The sequence below is a fragment of the Maylandia zebra genome, linkage group LG22, assembly GCF_041146795.1.
Source record: "Maylandia zebra isolate NMK-2024a linkage group LG22, Mzebra_GT3a, whole genome shotgun sequence".
NCBI lineage: Eukaryota > Metazoa > Chordata > Actinopteri > Cichliformes > Cichlidae > Maylandia > Maylandia zebra.
In genome coordinates, this window is record NC_135187.1 from 22,593,784 (window position 1) to 22,617,875 (window position 24,092).

Below are 24,092 nucleotides of genomic sequence, written 5' to 3' on the forward strand. Positions count from 1 at the left end.
TTACAATTGCAGGACAGTCTCCACAGTGAGCTAACAGAATTTTGTTTTATATAATTTTACACATTTATTTCTTACAATTGAAGCCCAGAGCAGCATTTCTTTCAAATGTAGAAAACCGTTATTTTTGACATTACACCTCCTTTTATGTATTAAAGTACCTCAAACTTCTTTATACTTATAGAAAGGGGAGCTACACTGCTCTGGCCTACTTAAGATCATGTATGTGCCTCACAATAAAGCGCTTTGAGGTGACAGTTGTTGTGATTTGGCGCTGTGTAAATAAAGCTTAACTGAACTAAAATAAAATGATAACATACAACACGTAGACCCCAATGTTTAACTCTCACCTTGACTCTTCATTCGGTGTTTGAGGCGTATGTGTACGTCAACCTGGAGTATGTCAACCCCGCCCCGATTTTATCCTCGATTGCGATTGGCTGAGATGGACGTCAGTCACTCCTTCCCCCCCTCAGCGGCCCCTCCTCACCCGCGACACTCTGGCAGTAAAACGAGGCTGCTGGCTGCTTGCTACTACCGGGAGAAGATGCACTAGCTTTCCCCACGGAAACGTAAGCATGTCTTTTTGAATTATTATTATTATTTTCGCTTTCTCTCGAGTGAATTTATTCGTGTGTTTTTTTCTATAGTTGTTTAGCTTCCGCTGGCATTAAGCGCTGGGCAGCGTTCTCGTGGCGGCTGTCGGTGAGTGTTTCGGTGCTCACGTTAAAAGTATCGCTTTCGATAGAATTATTAATGGGCACCTCCAGACATCAGGTTCTTAATAGACGTGTAAGGATCGACTTATAGCGGGTATTTTTATAGGGGCGGGGGGTGTTTCGAGCGCATGGGATATCTTGGTAATTTTTGTTTACCCTGACAACTTTGTGTTGCTGTGCTGGCAGCAGGAGCCGAGCATTGCCTTTTGGTGCACTTAGACGGGACACCTGTGGTTCCCACTTCCCATGGAGTCCTGTCCTCATGAATGCATGCTTCGTGTAACCAATCCGCACTGGCTGCTTCTCTGACATCAGTGTCATCAAAATATGTATTTATTCATTTACTTTATTCAGCTTGATTATATCCGATATTTACATTGAAGCTGAGATTTAATCCATGGTTTAATAAAATCTTTTATTTATTTGATAACTTTAATTGAACCAACACTGGATATTACACATACTTTTCAAAAAAACAAAAAACAACACCCCCCCAAACCCGACATAAACCTCTTTTTCATATTAAAAACAACCTGGCCAAATAACCTGGCAATTATTTAATAATGAAAATAATTGTTGTTTACTCACCATAATTCATGACCCTCTTTCGTTTTTACTGTAGAACAACTAGACCATGCACCATCTAGCCCAGACAAGATGATTTTAAGCACGAGTGACGATGGCTGAGCCATTCACAGTTTGGCTGTGGGTACACAGTGCCAGAGCAACATTCAAGCTAATGTAAACACAACCACAGCCCTGAAGGTTTTTGTTAACATGTCTAACATCAGGTTTGTTCTGATGTTTTTTTTTTACGTTGATCTGTTTTTTCACATGAATTTTGTGCTTGCTGAATATTCAATGGTAGCACGATGAAGAGCTGAAATACTGAAATTGATAAAAATGGTTGATTCAGTTTTTTTAAAATAATACTTTATGCTTTATATTGTAAGTTAAAGACCCTACAACATTAGAAACAAACCCCAACAATCAGACAACCCCCTATGAGCAAGCACTTGGTGACAGCGTTGGAAAAACTCCCCTTTAACAGGAATAATCTTCCAGCAGAACCAGGTTTAGGGAGGGACAGCCTGCTGTGATGGGTTGGGGGTGAGAGGAAGAGGGAACTACATATTTTGATTGTTGTTGTAACATAATAGATTAATGGTAATGGTACATGTAATTTTATCTTGCTGATAAAATAAAAAAATATCTGTCAACAAGGCTAATATATCAGCCAGTACCGATATGTGATCATTGGTTATTGTTATTTTAAGCATCGATATTGACCCACATTTAGAGAGTATATGAACAGAAAAACCTCTAAATGATTTACTTTCAGTGGCTGTTTGGCAAAACTGCTGGGCAGATGACTTATTTGAAAAGTTCATAATTTATCAGATTCATGAATGTTTTCAAACCAGTTTATTAGCACAAATGCCAGCTTTTCTAACTTAAGGTTAGTTGGGCAAAACACAGCATTTAAAAATGGCACCCTGTTCGTTGGGGAATTTGGGATGTTTCTGGCATTTAGAGATCTAATCTGTTAATCTCAGAAATAGCCGGCTGGTTAATGCATAAAAATAGTAATTCCTCAGGCCCTAGGCAGAGTATTAGCAGCAAGAGAGTGTCCATAAATGCGGCAATCTGTTTTCAAACCCATTTGTTGGCATGCGTCTGCCTTGGTGAAGTGCCCTTGTGCAAGATATTAATTTCCCACTACAAGTGATTCTGTTCCAGTCTGCTCTCCTGGCACAGGATCTCAGGCCAGAGGATTATTGCTCTAAGGGAGTCGGTTTTAAGTCTGTCAATCAGCTGATTCCTGTCCAGCTAAAATGTTAGGTTTTTTTTGTCCCTGCTGCAACATTTTGGGTGCAAACATCTAGCCAGGCCTACGTAACTCGCTGAGTTATCTCTGTGTCACTTTCTCCTTTCTGTAACACCCACTTTAAAGCTGGTAAATACAGAAGACTCTTGTTAGACTAACACACCAAGTGGTTGGTCTGAGAATAGCCCACCTGTGGTTATATGAAGTTAAAGGATCTTATGTCTTACTTCCATGCCAGCCAGCTGGTCAGCACAGAGACTAGTGTGAAATCTTTTTCTGCTTTTAACACCACATGTTCTATAAATAGTTTGGTGTTTTATGTCCCTCAGATTTTTCATAAAGAATCAACAAACTTTATTCTTGGCTTTGCCTCTTTTTTTTTTTTTTTGTATCCATAGCAACCAGTGATTGAAGCAGCAACACAAAGTGTCTCTTGTCTCAGCAGGAAGCAGACAGAGAGACATCTTTTGTGATGTAGCCTTTATAAATACACTGGTCAGGAATCTAAGTGCATGCTGTTTAGCTGCACATGAGAAATAATCAGTGACTGCTGAGTGACATATTGGGGCTGCTATGTGTATCTTTGATCACTCGCTCATACCCACATGTGTTTTTTGTTTTTTCTCTAACGGCACAAAGAAAATGGGCACTGTATTTCTTTCAGTGCTATCAGTCATGCACACTTGATGTCAAAGGTCAGATAAACTGTGCTGCTGCCACCATCTGATCACACCGTGTGCTGTCACACATGGGTTTATTTTTGTCACAAAATTTGGGGTATTGATGTCTGAAATGGCTAGATGAAACCTGCAAAAAGTGAAAATCTTTCTGTTTGGTAATAACAGGATCATGCACTGCTTCAACCCAGTGATTCTGACCAGTAATTCGTCATTGCTTTGTTAGTCAGTCAGGTAAAAATGGGGAGCAGATATGAAAATGATGTGGACTGTTGGGTTTTTTGCAGTCCTGTTGTTGCAAGAGTTTGTGGTTGAAAGCAGATGGATTGGCTGGTAAGTCATGGTCTGTGTGTTTACCATGCCAGAACTGGAAACTCCAGCCTTACAATTTCTCAGGCTTCAGCCTGAAACCAGTGAGCAATCACTGTGTTGCCTGTAGTCATGTTCAAATTAAAAGAGAGGACATTCCTGTGGTCTTCATATTATGGCTGTAAAAGCATACTTGGAATTCTTCAGGAATACTTTGAATGAACACAAGCGTTGTAATCTTGTGGGCATCTGGTGAGTCTTGAATGGGATATCAAAGATGAACGTAGCTTTCGGGTCTGAAAAATCAAGCCGATGGAGATGTCTTAAACTTGGATTTTATTTAATGTCCATTAGGAGGCGATTCTTCTGGTTTCAGAAAGAAGTCTTATTCTGTAAAAGTGTATATGACCCTCAGCTCTCCTGAGCCATGCACTGGAAAGTTCAACATACCCACAGGATCTTCCCATTATCTGAATTCAATTACCAGGTCATGGTCATTTGCTAAATTCAAAGTGTACTGGCAGCAGAGTTGCCAAGGAAAGGAATTTGAAAGTATGCAATGGGGAAAAATATGAACACATTAAACACACAATACAAATTGAAAGCAACACAGCGGTATGTGAGAGGAAGAGTGCTGCAGTGTTACAAAATGTTTGCGGTTTAAAAAAATATTTTTTAGCCTATTTGAAGTCAAGAAAGACAGAATAAATGATAAATGATAACTCTTTAAGTTGTAATCAGGCCTTTAAACTGTGATCTTTGTAAGCACGTTCTTACTCAGTTTATGGTCTCAGTCATTAGTTTCAGGTTGTATTGAATGCACCATTCACCTTCTGTAATGTCTGTCCCCCATTAGAGTATAAAAAGGATGATAAGTCCTCTCCCTCAGTGCCCTCTGCAGGTTTCATAATAAGACTTCACTAATCAGTGGGTAACTTGACCTTGACTGCATCTATCTTTTAGGTAAAGTCTGTGAAAATGGCTACAAGAAGAATAATCCGCTCTTGTATTTACACGTCTGACTTTTGTCTGTTGAATCTGTGTGTGTGTGTGCTCAACTAAAAGCTGCTTTAAAGTCCAGTCTTGAAGTTTAGGGGATAAACTGTTGTCATTCTGGGCCTTGTAGGTACTTTTTACTGAAGTGCAGTGTGCAGAAAATCCACAATATGACAAACGAAGAACATATCAGAGTTATATTCATTTATTGTTGTTAGCCCAAGCAGCTCTTGCGCTGCTCAGTGTCTAGAGTCTAAACACATTTTCCATTTGCGTTTGTTTCATCTCTTCACAAAATGACAAATTCTTACCCACAGGGAAAAAAAAGAGTCACTTTTACATCTCCTTTAAACCTTTTATTCCCCCATTAAGCCCTTGTGACTCAGCAGCGTTGGCCCTTACCATGAGAATGACCTGTTTCCATCTTGTGAGATCACTTACAAGGTGTTGGGCCATTAATGATTGACTCACATTACATAAGACTGAAGGTAAAACCCCAGCACTTCTAGTCTTACAGTGCAGAGGCCTTGGTGAGATACAGTCCTACGGTAATCAGTCAGCTGAGCTAAGTAGAGCACCCGGTGGGGTGTTCAGGGACTCGTCTCATAGAAGCCAGAAAGGCCTCCGTAGCTGATAAACTAATGCACAGCAATTGCTGTGGTTTTGCTCTGAGAAATGTGAGTTTCTGCTGACATATATGAAAGGAAAACAAAATGACAGGAATGGGAGGGAGGCAATGTTAACCATGTTTGTTCAAGTGGTACTTGATAATTCTTCATTCATAATCGCCACATATTTTGCATGTAGCTTTTCAGTGAGCCTCAGATGTTGTAAACTTACTGTTGAGGCCCTGAGCTCCTACATTATATGTAAATGCAATGTTGTATGATTGCATTAATCTTTTGTTGTTTACACTACATACAGGTGTATTTACATCGCTGTGGTATGCTGTTGAGCTGTGCAGTAAATTCATAACATATTTCTGTGAAGCTTCTAATGCAGCTCAAGATGCCAGACATGTCGCAGCCTGAAAATTGCAAACAGAACAGCTTGATGAGCTAAACTGAGCTCCCTGAGTTTATAATCTGAGGGCTGCTCAGATATGTTGTCTGACCCTTTAGCCTGTGCAGTAGCTGTGAAGTAAGTGGGCCGTCCATGTGCTTCATTCTGCTTTTAGCCGTGTGTTTACTGTCGCTAGCCTTGTGTTTTGGTGTGCCGGGGGTATCGAAGCGCGGTGCGGTGCGCATTCTTTCCTGTTGATGACTCACGTCCTGAGCATGGGACTGACTGCAAGCAAGGGGAACCACAGACTACACACACGCTCATAAACCACCAGAGCTTTCTCAGTTTGCAGCTAGCAGCAAATCCAAACAATTACACCCATTTGCATACATTCGGTCACACGCAAACCTCAGAGGCATTCCCTTTCCTCTCACATGCACAGTGTACTTCCACAGAAAGAGAGGGCTGTGCAAAAAGGGAGTGCCATTAACGCACAGATACAAGCACAGCAAGGTTGGAACATGCCATTTGAGGTGAGGAGACTGAATGAATGTTGCATCACATGGAGCGTTGGTGTGTACATTTAAGGCATCAGGAAAAACTCCTTAAACCTGTCATGCAAAACTAGGTCTCCTTTTTATTTATTTTGTTTTACAATTACTAGATTGGAGACATAGTGGCTGTGAAAAATATTCAGTCACCAGTCCAAATCCTTGAATTCAGGTCTTCCAATCATGTCCTTTCCCACGGGTGTATAAAATCAAGCACCGAGGCACGCAGACTGCTTCTACAAATATTTGTGAAAGAGCGGGTCGCTCTCAGGAGCTCATTCCAGCGTGGTACCGTGATAGGATGCCACTTGCGAAATTTCCTCACTACTAAATATTCCACAGCCAACTTTTAGTGCAAGGTCCAGAAAGATATGGATGAGCGAGTTTCTTGTGGAAGAACTTGCCTGGCCTGGACTTGATTGACCTCAACCTGATAGAACACCTTTGGAATGAAACTGCGAGCCAGGCCTTCTCGTCCAACATCATAAATGCGCTTCTGGAAGAATACTCTAAAATACCCATAAACGCTCCAACACCTTGGAAAGCCTTCCCAGAAGAGCTGAAGCTGTTATAGCTGCAAAGGATGAGCTGACATAATATTAAACCCTGTAGATTAAGAATGGGATGTCACTGAAGTTCACAAGCGAGTGAAGGCAGATGAGGGAGTAGCTTTGTGTCATTGACACATTTATTTATACTCTTACCTTCCCTTGAAGCCAACTTCACATGGAAACATTGGAAACATTGTCAGGCTTCTGTGCTCAGAGCTACTGCTGTGTGCCACAAATGAGTTTATTAAGGATATCCACTCTCAGTGACATCATACAGAACCAAGAGAAAAACCTCCTAAAATTTAGGGTTTAGAGCAGTTTAAACAAATGTTTGGCTGAAACTGATGTCATACACTATACAGGATACTTAGACCTGTTGGCCAACAGTGTTTGGGGGTACTGTAATCACATTACATTTTCAGTAACGCAGTAATGTAACACATTAATTACATTACAGTTACAATTATGCTATTACTTGTGTCAGTTCTTCAGTTGTCCAGGCGGATAGAAAAAAAAAAACATCAATCAAACAATCGTGTTTTTCTTCCTGTGCACTTGTGCTACAAGCAGCTGATTTCAGTTTGTATGCGGGAGGAGGAAAACAGTGGAGCGGTACTGTGGTAAAGCTGTTGAGGAGTGGAGACGTGAACATTACTTTTATTTTTACTGCACAAAAGGACGAGAGGCTGATGGTAAAGTGGAAACTGCGTCCATGACAAAAACGACTGCATTGTACTGCTAACACTGCTTCAGCTTTTATCTTTGTGCTGTTGACTTTTGTTCAAAACTAAAAGAGAGCTCATATGTGTGTCCACCTTAGGATAGGTTAGAGTTTGTGTTGGCGTGTGAGACTGTAGCCTATAGGCTTATATTGTTTACAGGTGCTGGTGTGTTTCAGGGCATTTTTACAGACTAATAAGAAAATAATTCCTCTGTGATGAGCAATTAGATAATGTGCTGTAGGGCTGCACGATATTAGGAAAACCTGCGATGCGCGATAACTGTGATCAATATCGCGATAACGATATGACTTGCGATAAAATAAATAACAAAAAAAACAAATACATAATTTCCGTTTTACTGCAACAGTTTTATTTAAAGAAAGCTGCTGTATTAGCAGTGTAACAACAAAGTGCACTTTAACATAACTTAAATTATACTGAAAATTATCTCAATGCAGTTGTTCATTCAGTTGTTCACTCACCAAGTAGTTATGATGCAAGTCGAAACTGGAGAGGAAACTTTACTGTAGTGCTTGCGTAGTCTTCAGTTTGGCTCAGTTCAAACATGACGGTCTTGCGGCATGTTTCGTACATTTGTGGAATGGCGACATGGGAAAAGTAGTTTTGTGAGGGGGTGTGGTATCTCTGGTCCACTTTCTGTATCAGACTGGTGAAGCCCTCTCTGCTAACTGTATTTATAGGCATCATGTCTTTGTCAAAAAATGTGTAATGGCCTCTGTTATTTCTTTGTACTGCTTCGACGTTTTCTCATAAGGAGTTCCACTTGAAAAACTCGGATACAGAGTCGGCTGTTGGACTGCTGTGCTCTTTGGCTTAACATTAGCAACATTAGCTAGCCCCGTCTTTCTGGAACTCTTCAAACAGTTCTCTGTGGTTGTATTGAAGATGATGGTGGAGATTAGTCATGTTTCCTCTGGTGGTTGCCACGAGTGTTCGGCAAGTTTTGCAGAGTACCTGTGTTTGGAGAACGTCGTCTTTATCAAATCCAAAGTACCTCCAAATAAGCGAGGTACTATTTATTTATTTATTTATTTATTTTAAATTCATAGTCAGTAGCGTTCTCGTCATGTGTCTCGCTCTCAGCCATTACAACTCTGACTTGTTGCTGCAGCGTTGTTCGCTCCCAACCTGCGTAGGAGGCGGGCCTCTAATCCATTTGATTGGTTAATGCCGTGAAGGGCTCTATTTGACTGGTCAAATGTGTAAAGGGCTTTCTTTGATTGGTAAATTCTTTAAAGCATGTGTGTAAACGTTTCAAGGTATCCAATTATCGCAGTTTATGCCGTCTTTTGCGATGGGCCCATCGCACAGGCTGATATCGCGATGACAATAAATTTTCGATTTATTGTGCAGGCCTAATGTACTGCATTACTTTTAAGACGTAATGTGTGACTTTTAAGAGGAGAACATGGAAAGCGATGTACCTCTGTTCTCATGATTATCTGCTCATTTTACACACTTCTTGAACAGTGGGCTTTGGTTATAACACTTGTGTTCTACTTTGACTCATTTATACAGGGAGTGCAGAATTATTAGGCAAATGAGTATTTTGTCCACATCATCCTCTTCATGCATGTTGTCTTACTCCAAGCTGTATAGGCTCGAAAGCCTAATAACTATGCAAAATAACTGCCCATGAACTGAGAAAAGTCAAGCGTGCAGCTGCCAAGATGCCACTTGTCACCAGTTTGGCCATATTTCAGAGCTGCAACATCACTGGAGTGCCCAAAAGCACAAGGTGTGCAATACTCAGAGACATGGCCAAGGTAAGAAAGGTTGAAAGACGACCACCACTGAACAAGACACACAAGCTGAAACGTCAAGACTGGGCCAAGAAATATCTCAAGACTGATTTTTCTAAGGTTTTATGGACTGATGAAATGAGAGTGAGTCTTGATGGGCCAGATGGATGGGCCCGTGGCTGGATTGGTAAAGGGCAGAGAGCTCCAGTCCGACTCAGACGCCAGCAAGGTGGAGGTGGAGTACTGGTTTGGGCTGGTATCATCAAAGATGAGCTTGAGGGGCCTTTTCAGGTTGAGGATGAAGTCAAGCTCAACTCCCAGTCCTACTGCCGGTTTCTGGAAGACTCCTTCTTCAAGCAGTGGTGCAGGAAGAAGTCTGCATCCTTCAAGAAAAACATGATTTTCATGCAGGACAATGCTCCATCACACGCGTCCAAGTACTCCACAGCGTGGCTGGCAAGAAAGGGTATAAAAAAAGAAAAACTAATGACATGGCCACCTTGTTCACCTGATCTGAACCCCATTGAGAACCTGTGGTCCATCGTCAAATGTGAGATTTACAAGGAGGGAAAACAGTACACCTCTCTGAACAGTGTCTGGGAGGCTGTGGTTGCTGCTGCACGCAATGTTGATGGTGAACAGATCAAAACACTGACAGAATCCATGGATGGCAGGCTTTTGAGTGTCCTTGCAAAGCAAGGTGGCTATATTGGTCACTGATTTGTTTTTGTTTTGTTTTTGAATGTCAGAAATGTATATTTGTGAATGTGGAGATGTTATATTGGTGTCACTGGTGAAAATAAATAATTGAAATGGGTATATATTTGTTTTTTGTTAAGTTGCCTAATAATTATGCACAGTAATAGTCACCTGCACACACAGATATCCCCCTAAAATAGCTAAAACTAAAAACAAACTAAAAACTACTTCCAAAAACATTCAGCTTTGATATTAATGAGTTTTTTGGGTTCATTGAGAACATGGTTGTTGTTCAATAATAACATTATTCCTCAAAAATACAACTTGCCTAATAATTCTGCACTCCCTGTATTTGACTTTGTATGTGTAAAGCTCATTGCGTCTGATTCCATGTGAATTCATTTATATTGAGCTCATGGAAATGACTGTATTTGGATATTTATGGCTAGCTTCCTTTAAACACATCTACTTTGGACTTTAGGAATTTCAGAGGCAGACAGACGCACAGTGAGTCAGTGATTCTTCTGTTTTTATCTCGTCCTGATTATGGATGCTGCGTGCTGCTGTTGTGTTTAAAATAAACCTGTGTTGCTCTCACATGTTGTTTTTTTTAAACCTACCTTCTCCGTTCTCTGCAGTGCTGGATGTTGCAGTGGCCTTCAAAGGTCAGCGTGATGCTCCTGGCTGCTCGTCTGTGATCTCTGTTGCCACGGTTTCCAGAGATACAAGACAGCGGTAGGTGGAGGATTAGTCGAGGCGCAAAAAGATGACATCAACATCACCCACTCACAGTGACAGCAGCGGCTCCTCTAAACATGACGGCAGCCAGGTGTGTGTAACATCTGTATGTGTTACTATTGTGTGATGTTTAATTTGTTAAATTCTAATAACATCACGCACTGTGGTGCCCATCAGGCTATAAAACGTGAGAAATTATTAATGTGTTTCTGTGTGTCCATTGTCTCACTGTCAAACAGTTGAAAGTGATTCACTTATTCATGGTTGTTCACTGTGACCAAATTTTAATTGTTCCTACAAATGCGTGCCACATTCGTCAGGCGGAACAATAACTGCAGCCATAGTGTTTCTGCTGTGATAGTGAAATGTATACACACAACACAGTCATTCACTGTCTGTCTCATGCTTCGTTGCCCTGTTGTCCTGCAGGATAACTGGGAGATTGTGGAAGGGCTCAGGGGGGTTCCTGCCAGCATGCAGGAGCCTGAGAAGCAGGGAGGCTTCCTGCTCAAGAGAAGGAAGTGGCCCATGAAGGGCTGGCATAAGGTGAGGGCCTCTGCTGGCTTCTTAACGCATCAGACTGCAGCACTGCTTGTTGTTACAGGAGACTCTTAAACCCTTCTGCTACTGCTGTTGATCCTTTATTTAAGAGTCTTAGACTAAAAATGTTAGTTGTAGTGCAGCATTTTATGTAATCTTTCTATGATGCATACTAGTATGATGCTAGTGCTAGTATCCTGATTTGTTGTCTGTACCTCAGGCTGTTTCCACATTTCCTCCTCCTCCACTTTTTTAGCTCTCTGTATTTCCTCCTTTCCATTCTTTTGACTCCCAGCTGATTACACTGTAAACCTGACTCATCCCCCTCCCCTTCTGATCTCAGTGAGTGTAATCATACTTGGAAACTTTTTCCTTGCGACATGATGGAACAGCCCCTTTAACAGAGCATAGTTTACCTGATAAAGAGGCCTTGAGCTCTGTCAGCGCACTCTTTTATTTAGCTTTCTCATTTGTAAAATGCAGCGTTCCCATAAACTGCTTATGTCAATATATGATGATTATCTTTAATCATTTGGGTCACTTATCTCACTTCAGTAATAAAATTTAAATGTCAGGTTCAAGAGAATTGAAAGGGACTGTTGTGCAAATCTCCACAGTCTGCATTGTGTTTAATGGTTTATATACACAGTAATTAATAGACCATGGCACGTCTGTAAATAAATACAAATTCATTTATCTTCTTCCAACATAGAGATACTTTTTGTTGGAGAAAGGCATCATGAGATATGCAAAGCGGGAAAGCGATGTAAGTATTGTTTTATGACTCCATCTGTCTCTCTTCTGTATATACAAACTTATGCACAAGTTAAATGCCAAGTGAAAAGTGTTTTATTTATTTATTGCACAGATTAGTAAGGGGAAACTACATGGCTGCATAGACGTTGGTCTCTCTGTAATGTCAATCAAGAAAAAAGCCATGTGCATTGATCTGGATACGGAAGACAACATCTACCACCTAAAGGTAACTCTTGAGACATTTAGTTACATTCCCCGTTATTTTTCTTACTGCTGTTTGAGATGTATCCTCACTAGCAAGGGCCTCAACCTCGGCAGGTCTTCTCTTTGATTTCCTTTGTGTGTTTCATAGAAAGACACCCGCAGGAGCTTTGGTTCTTCAAGTTTGCCTCAAGCTAATTTGACTTTGTGGCTTCCAGGTGAAGTCGCCGGAGCTGTTTGAGGAGTGGGTGTCAAAGCTGCGTCATCACCGTCTGTTTCGGCAGAATGAAATAAGCATGTATCCCCACGAGAAGCATCTCTTCCACCCCCATGCGACATCCTCTCCCTCTCTTAATGAATCGCTTAGGAAAGTAAGTTGCCCCAGTCCTCTTGTGTAAGGAAAAAAAAACATCCTTGGGGATGTGTTGTGCAAATTGTGTATCATCCTTTGTCATTCATCTCAAATAGAGGGCGACTCTTACCAAGCAGGCGTCAATCCACCAGTCTAAGATAAACTCCTGGCTCCACTCCTCAGACGACATGGACAAGTGCTGTAAAGGTCGGTTTGTTTGTTTCTGTCTTCTTTCTTATTTCTTACCTATCACAGCATGTCTTGGTGCAGTTAATCTTTTATTTCTGTGCCTACAACTTTGATCTAATAATACCTTCTCTTTTTTTTTTCTTTTTCAGACTTGGAGGACTGTGAGTCGTATCTGCTGGAACTGAACCTGCTGCTGAAGAGCATGGAGGTCCTGCACCGCACATACTCAGCTCCAGTCATCAGTGGACTACAAGTGAGCACAGGCACTCGGATTAAGCTGCCATTAGTGGTTCTTTATAATAATCAATGTGTTTCCCATATAATTAAAGTCAATAATACAAAAGCAACTTAGTTACCATGCTGGTGGGGAACATAGACAGGAAGTGGTGGGTCTAAGTTGTTAGTAGCCACTGAAGTTTCACAGTAAAAGTTGGTGTTTGCCTACAGGTGGATAAATAACATATTAAAAAATGCTTCTTTTTATTGCTAAATGTATTTACAAGTTTATGTTTGGGAAATGTAGTTAAAGCTGTTTGCTGTAGTGTCCACCTGCTTTTCAAAGAGATTAGTAAGACAAACTGTTATGTTAATAATACAGGCTTTCCACCAGAAATGTTAGAGCTGGTAGTTGGCAAGGGTGTGGAGGAGGATACAGTAAATTCATTGCATTGTCTTTTAAAAAAAACAAAAAACTGCGGAGGGTCACATTAGGCAAGATGGGATGCTGGGATGGGAAAACACTGGTGGAAACCCTGATCTTGGAATTCTTCTAATGTTGTTACAACCTCAAAATATGTCTGTGGTGCCACAGGCAGCTACTTATGAGATCCCCAAAAAGGAGAAGAGGCCGAGGAGGTGGCGGTCCAAAAACAATGGCAAAGACACAAAAGCCACGCTACAGGTTCACGCCCTGCTTCTTATTTTTTTCCTCTGCTGCTTATGCTTTGATATAGTTCAGTCATTAAATGGTGGGAAAGAAGGGAATGTAATGTCTCACTTTTGTCTGTATTTGACTGCCAGGTTCCAAGCTGTATCTCCTCCCAGCCCCAGTCCCAGTCCTATCGCCTTCATGCCTCCAATCCAAATCTCTCCACCGCTGAGTCAAACACCCAAGAAGTCTGTCCTGAATCCCCAGAATCACCTGCAGATGCTTCACATCTGCAAAAGGACTTCTGCCAACTAGCCAACAGCAGTGAGTCCTTTCCTGGTTTACTGTAGATTTAAAAATATGCTTTTTTTGTGTGTTCACTGCCATACGACAAAATTGTTTCCATGACAACTCAGTATTTGCTGTGTCCCTGCTTATTTTCCCGTCTCTGACATTTGCCTTTCTCCAGTCCACGTCAAACTGAAGTCAGCATTTAGTTCCCTGGTGGCAGAGAGAGACAGGCTGAGACACACTATTGACCTGCAGCCCACCCAGCCTGCGCATGTTGTCGGTCTAAAGACCGCCTATGCCTCAGTGAGTGACACCGGGTCAAATTCTATGGTCCTGTGGAATTACACCACAAATACTCACAATACCTGACAAGTGGTCTGATTATACTCACCTGGTGTCTTTTTATCCAATTCAGGATTCTGTAGATGCCCCACAGTCCTTGGTGCACCAGGTCTCCAGTGAGAGCAAAGGATCAGAGTCCTTAACGGAGTTCTTTGACGCTCAGGAGTACCTCCTGTCCTCTTCCTCTTCTGAGAACGAGGTCAGACATCATCTGCAAGATCAACTGCATCTCCATGTTCAAAACGCAATAAATGATCAGCTGATTCATTCCAACGTTGTTCCCACACAAAAAGTTTGGCATGTCCAAAATATTAGTTAGTTAGTTTTTGTTGAATATTTAGCCACGTTTAACATAATCGGACACCATTATAACCATTTATATATGACAGAGAAATCGTAGGTCTGCTTTTGTTCCATAACACACACATTATGGAAATGACTTGAAAAACACACACAGATTAAACAGTTTCTGTGTAGAGATTTAAAAAATAATTATAGTGTAAAACTAAAAACACACGCAAAAAAAATCAGCAACACTGTTTTTGTTACATGGTTGGTTTTTCTAAAACTTAAAGTCAGGGTAGAGGGAGGTGTAGAAGTGTAGATTTCTCTCAACCAGTTGAATGAATACTCAAAGACAATTCTGCAAATGGGATTTAAAAAAATGACTGCCTAACTGAGCTTTACTAACATGTCACTCCTAAAATGTTCTCCTCTATCCCGATGATGCAGAGGCTTTCTAGATCTGTGTGCTTTTGTCCTTTGATTCAGTATCCTGCTGGCTCACTGACCTTTCATCATTGATTTCCTATCTCAAGGTGTCTGACGATGACTCGTATATAAGTGATGTCAGTGACAGTGTTTCCGTGGATACCTACAGCAACGCTGGGGGGAGTGAGAGGCACAACTCCGGTAAGTAATAAGGCAACAAGCTGTGCATCTGTGAGAAGTCATTGTGACACCCACTGTGTATGAAAAGCTGAATCCTAATCTGAAATTTGTAGTTCAAATCATCGTCATAATGTAGTGAGGAGGAGAGGAGAGAGGTACAACAGTGAGTGTCTACAGCCATCTGTACAACACGGTGGAGGCCCTGTCGTGGTTTAGGGACTAATTTTGGGCCCAGAAGTGCTGGCGATGTAATAACATCTGCAAAAATTATACTGTGTAAATAAGGAAAGGACCTCTAGGGACATTTTCCGTGACGTAACAGCATCAAATAAATTATTGATGCCTAGTAACAGTAAGATTTCATACTGATATTTTATTGATATGGATACTGACATTTGTTATGCTTTGAAAATGTGACCTATGTTGCATTCGTGTGGACAATTTTCAGTACATCCTTAACCAGTTTGGAGCTAATACAATCACTAAGTATCAGTGAAATAAATCTTTGGCTCCAAAAATGTGTTGAAAATCGGCACAGACTCCCAGACATGTTTACAAACTCAGTGCAGCGTTGTTTAATGCAGTGTGTGACCGGCATGAAAGCTGTGGTTTTTAATCTTTTCACAAACAGAAGGAACGACATTCCTGCAATCAAATCATTCAGTCCCAAATGTAGTTTTCCATTTTTATTAGTTTCCCCATTTGCACCAAACTCAGCCTTGTAGGTCGTCTTCTTGGTGTCCTCCACAAGTTCGTGTATACACTTGGAATCTGCATACATAATCATATTAACATATAAACAAAACAAAAAAACACTCCTCCCATGCAAACATCAGTGTTCACTTATGTCTTTTAAAGCCATGCATATTAATCTGTCTCTTACGACATCGTATTTCTTCTGTAGTGAGCAGCGTGGTGACGCTGGCTCGTCGACGCTCCACTCTGCCCTCTCCCTGTCCCGCCAACAGCGTGAGCCTGTGGAACATCCTGAGAAACAACATAGGCAAGGACTTGTCCAAGGTGGCCATGCCCGTGCACCTCAATGAGCCACTCAACACTCTGCAGAAGCTGTGTGAGGAGCTGGAGTACAGCGAACTCCTGGACACTGCTAATCAGACTCAAGACCCCTACCAGCGCATGGTGAGTGGGAAATATTTTACATGTGGACTACAAACCGGCACATGCAAAACATTCAAATTAGCATGTTCTAATTTTCCTGAGACACTTTTGAAAGTCATATTCACAGAGTTATTTTTACAAGAGTTTGAGGTTCAGATCCTCTGACAGGCATATTAATAACACACCTAGCAGACATAAGCTCTGTGCTCTTCCTCAGGAAGCTAATGTGATGTTTGTTTTGTATAATGTGTACTTTTTCTGGAGCCGTCAATAAATATTTAATTACAAGGAAGTCACTCACATAAAACATAAAACGATACAAACTGTGGTGTATTACCTTTAACACAAATTCATATTTAAAATAGGGTCATGTATGAATGCACACACACACAGATTTTGCCTCTGTTAGTTTCTTCTCCGACAAATTCCTATACACAGTTTTATCTTCATAGTCTGGGATGTGAATTTTTTGCAGAAACCAATTACAGGCTCATTCCATGGAAGATAGTGAGTGCTTCCTGCCTGAGCCCACCCTGCTCACAGCTTTTTGTTTTTTTTCTTTTGTAGTGAAACAATGAATTTGAATTTGACCGTCATACTATGAAAATTATTGGACTTTCAGGCCCTCAAGTATGTAAAGGTCGGCTGAAATTTGACAACTTCTGCTTTATCTTGTTTCATTAAAACTGCAACCAAATCAGGTCTTGTATCAGAGTGCAATGTAAAAAGGAGAGCAGCTACCCATCCCATACAGGGATATGACCCATGCAAAAACTCACCTTTGAAGTTGGTTGTAGGTACAAAGATGTTCTGACGGGAAACAAAAATATTATTTTACTTCTTAGTGTGGGTTTGAAATTGATTGAGCTCCAGTGTATGAGGGGGCTCAAGCTTTCCCCGTGGCTGACTCTGAGGGTGTTTTTGACATGTTTATTTTTTGAATAGAATGACAGAGTGGGAACATCTTACTGTTCTTGTTTGGAACCAAGTGTCATTCACTGAGCCATCCCTTTCTTCCTTCCTTGTGCAGGTGTATGTTGCTACATTTGCAATATCTTCATATGCATCCACCTACTACCGAGCAGGAAGCAAACCCTTTAACCCCGTCCTGGGAGAGACGTACGAGTGCGACAGGCCTGATAAGGGCTTCAGGTTTATAGCTGAGCAGGTAGAAGTCACAAAGTTTACACATTCTCTTCAGACTGCACACAGCTGCTTTGTCATCTCTAAGTTAATGCAACTGTCAAATTATTTGTGACAACTTCATTAGATTCTGTTTACAAAAAGTGGAGGGGAACATATGAATGCCACTTTCTTTATGACTCTTTTCACAAAACTAGCCTAGTAGTAGCAACAAATGTAGGGCAGTGAAATGGTGCCCTGCGGTGATCTGATGCTTTATTGGTTGTATAGCTAGCAAAGAATTAACTTTCAACTTACAGATCCAACCTTTTCATAAAGGACCTCATTATTGTTTTCTTTTTCTCCCCACTTTCCAGGTGAGTCATCACCCGCCTGTGTCAGCATGTCATGCTGATTCAAAGAACTTCACCTTTTGGCAAGGTGAGCCCCGCAGGGATTATTTGGAATAAACACCCCACATCCACCCTCTTGTCTGCCTGGGCTTCTTGCAGATTACACCAGAGCTCCCACACCTTGTTCCTGTGTGTTTGCTGCATGCTGTAGATTTTACATGTAGCAGAAACTAGTGTCTTAGCCGATCTAAATAACCTCATTTGACCATCATCTTGTACCTTCCTATCATGTGATAATTAACTGCTTAGCATCATTGCTCTCTATAAAATGACTCTATTGATTATACTAATATAGCTTGTGGAAGCTCTGATGCATTCTGGCGCGTTGTTAAAAAATAACTGAGCAGCCTTGGGTAGTCAGAGAAGCTACAGATTGTTCCCTTAATGCTCTATTGTTCTCTCCAGATGTTCGATGGAAAAATAAATTCTGGGGAAAATCCATGGAAATCGTTCCCATGGGAACCACCCGTGTCACGCTACCTGCGTAGGTTCTTTACTTTTTTCTATTTTGTTGTGGATGTGTAATGAGTGCAAGCTAAATGGTGCATTGTGTGTGTATATGTGTGTGTTTTCTGCAGGTTTGGGGACCATTATGAATGGAACAAGGTGACATCCTGCATCCATAACATCCTGAGTGGCCAGCGTTGGATCGAACACTACGGCGAGATGGCGATCAAAAACATCAACAGCAATGTCTGCCAGTGCAAAATTACATTTGTTAAGGTTAGTACACAAAGATGCTGTGTGTAAGCCACCAATATTAGAGTAAACTTTCCCCCCCTTACTGTTTGTAATATTATTTTGCTAAATACATGTGATTCTCTGTCATGCTGTTGTTATTAGTAATTTTAACATGTTATTTTTTTTTTTTTATAAGCTCCCTTATCATCTGAGCAGGCTCGTAAAAATGATCCACGCTTGTTATAAAATTACTGCTCATTCAAATGTCCATTTCTTGCACATAAAGCCATAATAGCAGTAGTAAGCCAAATTCCTTCAACGCTAGAAGCTTAAACAGCACCATCTACTGGACAAAAAAGAAGCTGACCTGTAAAAAAAAATTAATGTCAGAAAAAGTAACAATGCTGCAGTTTCTTTTAAATTTAAGAGGATTCATTTAGGATTTAGTGCATAGTTTGTATGATACAAATAATGTCTGCTTTTGTATGGTGTAATGTATATGTATCGTGTCCTTCTTTTTAAAATGAAATATAAATATTTCCTTTTTAGGCAAGAACATGGAGCTCTACAGTGAATGAGATAGAGGGTGTGGTTACAGATTCAGATGGAAAAGTGGTGCACTCCATATTTGGAAAATGGAACGAAGCAGTGTTTCAAGGGAAGCCACCGTCTGCCACGTGTATCTGGAGAGCAAGTAAGTGAGGAGTCGCTGGAAGTGTCGGTCACACTGTCTTGCACCGCTTCAGTCAAAGCGCACAACTGACCTGAACATGATATTAGAGCTGCTTGTTTTTATGTCTGTCTGTGTTTAGATCCAATGCCAGTGGACCAAGAACAGTACTACGGCTTCACCCAGTTTGCGGTGGAGTTAAATGAGCTGGACCTTGCTTTAAGACCTCTGCTGCCCCCATCGGACACGCGCTTCAGGCCGGACCAGAGGTTGCCACTCTTTGTCTCTCATTCCTGTGTACACACTGTAACATTGAGAATCTCAGTTTGTTTTCTTAGTCCTGATTACAATAAACAACAAAAACAGATGGTCTTATACAATAGATAAATTCAAAGCTGTAAAATCTGACCATTTGGTTCCATGAGCTTCTGGGCCAAGTCTGGCTTTGCCCATGTGGTGTGAAGCAGCACAAGGCAGAGGTATGAACATAACCATAGCAACAGCTATACTAGTCTAGATCCAGAAAGATGAAGAGTATTGTGTATGTCCTTGCTTGTAGAGAGAGATTGTCCTTTAAACATAGACTGTATATAGAACATGAAATCATCCATTAATTACCGAGGCGTCGTCTTCAGGTCTCACGTTGACTATTTTGGCTGTCAACAACTTGGTGTTTTGAAACTGGATGTGATGCACTATATTGCCAAAAGTATTCACTCACCCATCACCAAGCACAGTACAAATCATCAGATAGAGTAACTGGACTCTAGGGCAGTGGAGACGTGATCTCTGCATTGATGAATCATACTTCTGTCTCTGACAGTCTGATGGATGAGTCTAGGTCTGGTGGTTGCCTGGAGAAACTGACTGCATTGTGTCAAGTTTGGTGGAGGGGGGCTTATGGTATGGGGGTTGTTTTTCGGGCATTGAGCTCAGCCCCTCATTTCCAGTCAAAGGAACTCTTAATGCTTCAGCATACCGAGATATTCTGGACAATTTCATGCTGCCAACTTTGTGGGAACAGTTTGTTTATGACCCCTTCCTGTTCCAACATGACTGCACACCAGTGCACAAACCAAGTTCATAAAGACGGTGATGAGCGAGTTTGGTGTGGAAGAACTTGACTGGACGGTACAGTCCTGACCTCAACTCGATAGAACACCTGTAGGATGAATTAGAGCAGAGACCGTGAGCCCGGCCTTCCAACGTCTGGGCTCACAAATGCGCTTTTGTAAGAATTCCCATAAACACTCCTAAACCTTGTAGAAAGCCTTCCCAGAAGAGTTGAACCTGTTATAGTTGCAAAGGTGGGCTAGCATTAAATTAAACCCTGCGGATTAAGAAGTTCATATGTTCATACATCGGTGTGTGTGGTTTTGGATCTGAGAGTTAACTCAGATGAGTTCAATATGTCAGGATCACCTCAGCTGGCCTCCACTGTTTGATAAATATATCTTGTTGAATTCTCAGAGACTATGTTATTTATTCTTGACCTAGCTGTGGCTGTAATACGTTGGTGGGTCAAGTTTGAGCCACTTAAAAGTGATACACAATTTCTTTAAAGGAATTATTCCTCTCTTCCTTCACTGCCCTCTGGTATTTTTGTGTGCCTTTAATATCTCATACCAACATATTGTAGGTATGGTTACCAGCATGTGGCTGACATTTTCCCCAACATTTGTTTGCTTGTGTTAAGCTAATTTTTGCCACGATTACTAGTGTCTGGAGTTGGCTATCGTGTGTACTCCTGCACATATTTCTTCCTGCCTATCCTCTGGTGTCTATTTATTTCAGCTTCCCATCTTGTTTTTATCTGGACTGTATTGTTCAAATTTAACTGAGAACGTACATTAAGTTTTGCATATTTAGTATTGTATACAATAGGTTTTGAAGAAGTTTGTGTTAAGGAGTTTCTGTTTACTTTATCCTCCTTTTTCACTCTTACCATAATCAACAAAAACAACAACATATTGTATTCTCTAAGATTGGAAACCAGAGATCTTGAGTATAAACACATTAGCAGATTGTTCACAGACAAATGAGTCCGAGAAACGTTTTCTTCTATATAGATTTTCCCCCTGCTGGCCATTACAAAGAATGCACATTGCCTTTTAAAAATGCATTTGCTTTACTTTTCAGACCAGGAAGTTGTGTTCATCTTTTATGTACAGTCTAATATTTTAAATGTATAGTAAGTTTTTTTTTTAATTACTTGTTCAAAAGATATATTCCTACTGTCCTAGAATAGTTGAATAACTCTATAAGTATAATAGCTCTATAAGAAGGGACATGTTTCAGTGAGTCAACATAAATACATAAATCTTTGTTCTTTCATTTGAATTTGAGTAACTAGAAAATGTTTTATTAACATGAATCCAGCAGGTTTACAAAGTTGTGTAACAGCTATCCAGTGATTAACTACCAACGTTATGTTATTAAGTGACATCATTCAGAAGTTAATATTGTTACAGCAGCATCAAGTCACTTCCGAAACTGCACGAAAGCTGGAGTTTTTCTTTTTTGTGGAGGTTGGGAATGGCACTGACAGACAGCAGGAACAAATCTGCACTGATCCCCACCCTGACTGTGTTTCTGTATATTTATTCCAGGCTGCTGGAAGAGGGGAATGTAGATGGAGCTGAGGAGCAGAAGCAGAGAATAGAGCAGCTCCAGAGGGAGAGGAGGAAAGTGCTGCAGGACAACAACATGACACACCAGCCACGCTTTTTCAAGTATGCTCTTTTCCTTGTCTGTAAGGTCTTTGTGTGCAGTGTTTGTGTGTGTTTGTTTGTTTGTTTGTTTGTTTGTTTGGTTGGTTGGTTGTTTTTTTTTCCCAACATAATCCTGGGCTTGTTGTAACTCAAAGTACAGATGAGGGTAAAATTATTAGCTCCTGTATGAAATTTAAAGTTTTTATCATAATGTTCCTTTTAGCAGAGCAAATGATTTTCAACATGCATTTCTAAATGCACTAGTTTTCTGTTTGTACCCAATAAAATAATTATTTCAGGAAAAAACAAAAAATACAAGGGTCAAAATGATCAATCCCCTGAAAAACTAAACGTTTTATTAAGCTATAGCACAAACAAAGCTTAGAGCATTTCAGAGTTAACCTAATTTTGATTTTGACTTTATCTTTCAGCCTACACACAGAATAAAAACTTCAGTAAGGGTTTGAGCGGTCACTTGAGAAAGCATCAGGTCAAAAACAAAAGAAATCAGTTTAGACTTTAAAGAATTGTTGCTGCTCACAAAGCAAAGTAATCACAGTGTTTCCAAGTGTCAAGAACTGTAGTGAGAAGTATCAAGAAATTCAAATGGAGCCACAAAGTACAGAACTAACCTGGCAGAGGTAGAAAGCAAAAGACTCAAACTAGTGAGAGATCTAAAGAGCCTGGAACTGCCAAGACACTAATGAATGATTTAATCAAGTTGGGAATTGTAGTCTCAAGGAAGACAATCGCTAGAATCCTGCCAAATCCTGGCCAAAGAAACTGTTTATATTTGGAGAACATAGGGAGAGGTGTACAGCCCAAAGAACGGTGTCCCCACAGTGAAACACGTTGGTGTGAATATTATACTGCGGGGACGCTTCTGGAACAGAGAATCTCATCAAGGTGGAAGGAATCATGAAGAAGATAATGTGAAGATAATGAAAGAAAACCTCAGCGGCACAATTATGTCTGAGTCATCACTTTGTCTTCCAACACAACAATGACCCAAAACATGGGTTGCTCCCGGGGAAGACGTACCTCCAGAAGACCAAAGTGAATGTCATTAACAGACCTGCACGATGCCCTGGAAATCTGTGGGGTGATTTGAGACCAAGGTCTGTGCCAGAAGACCATCAAATCTGGAGGCGCTTAAAGGTTTGCCAAAGGAAAAATGGGCTGATGATGCTCAGGAGACGTGAGTGAAACTAGCTGAAAACTACAAGAAATTACTGCAGGCTGTTATCCAGCAAAAGGATACACTGTTACTATAACTGACTAAAAAATGTTTTTTGTGTGCAAAGTAACGTAATGTAAGCATCCAAATAAAACCAGGATGTTTGGAGAAATGCTTTATAATATTTGGGAAATGTTCACAGGGGAGCTAATTTTTCTATCTTCATCTGTAGTTCCTATTTGTAATTTTGTGGTGCGTCGGTCAGTATCTGTCAGTCATACTAATTCATGATCATTTGTGTTTTGCTGACAGGAAGTCTAAGGATGACACTTGGGTGAGCAACAACACGTACTGGGAGATGCGCAGAGATCCCGGATTCAGCAAAATGGACTTCCCTGTGCTGTGGTGAACTTTGGATTTAACCAAACGTCTGCAGTCGACTTATTATTAAGAGGGAAGTATGAAACTGAACTGAGGGCAGACTCAAAGTGTCCTGACCTGCCTGTGTAATGTTCCATGTCAGTGTAACCTGGATCCACACTTCCTGCTTCCTCTTTTAGAACTGAGCACAACCTATAGAACTTTTATTGGTGTGTTTTGGTTTTTTGTATTCTTTTTTTTCCAATGGTTCTTCCTAGGCTTTCACTCCTGTAACTGTAATTTACATGTAAGCGTAGACTAAAGGTGCATATCTGTATGTTTCACTGTATCTCTGCTTTTACCAAAGTGCCTTTTCATTGCAGTGCTGCATTCAAGGAGCTGCTGTAGCAGTTTTGCACTTTTATTCAGACTAAAAATGTTTTAATGATGTCAGTATGATTCTTAGCTGGAGAGAAAATGATGGTCAGGGGCTGATGGGAACTTGTGCAGATGTTTTTTTGTTTTTTGTTTTTTATCTTGCTCATGTGCTCCATCGAGTTAACATCGTGACTCGAAGAATTTCTTATTATTCCAGCTGATGCCCGATTAGAGATTCTTGTGATAAACAGGAGTCCGTATGCTGCCTTGTTATAATCAATCCTGTCATGGGATCCTGTGCACAATTTTTTATTGAGGAAATGGCAATGACACTCCATGTTGAAAGAAGATTAACTCTACAAGGGATGGACAAGTAATGGTGTCTCACTGGTTCTTGTTTGCCTCACTGCCAGTCTCTTCAAATGGTCATCAAAAAAATGCCCCCTCATTGAAATAAACTTGGCACATAAAGTAAAGAA

The 24,092-nt window shown here is 40.7% G+C and overlaps 1 protein-coding gene across 2 annotated transcripts; it reads left to right on the forward strand.

Annotated features, from left to right (window-relative positions):
* The first annotated feature begins 448 nt into the window (after positions 1-448).
* On the forward strand, positions 449-24,092 carry LOC101463907 (oxysterol-binding protein-related protein 3). 2 transcript variants are annotated; one of them, XM_004547831.4, is made up of 22 exons: positions 449-569; positions 10,453-10,643; positions 10,982-11,098; positions 11,805-11,858; positions 11,961-12,074; positions 12,268-12,420; positions 12,518-12,608; positions 12,740-12,843; positions 13,402-13,491; positions 13,611-13,782; positions 13,928-14,052; positions 14,165-14,290; positions 14,910-15,003; positions 15,887-16,122; positions 17,132-17,269; positions 17,601-17,664; positions 18,042-18,120; positions 18,215-18,359; positions 18,867-19,011; positions 19,130-19,256; positions 21,597-21,719; positions 23,188-24,092. In XM_004547831.4, exons 2-22 carry the CDS (start codon positions 10,581-10,583, stop codon positions 23,282-23,284), a joined length of 2,457 nt encoding a protein of 818 aa, XP_004547888.1. In that variant the 5' UTR covers positions 449-569; positions 10,453-10,580; the 3' UTR covers positions 23,285-24,092. The 2 variants fall into 2 exon arrangements, with proteins under 2 accessions (XP_004547888.1, XP_076735301.1); XM_076879186.1 differs by lacking the exon at positions 13,402-13,491.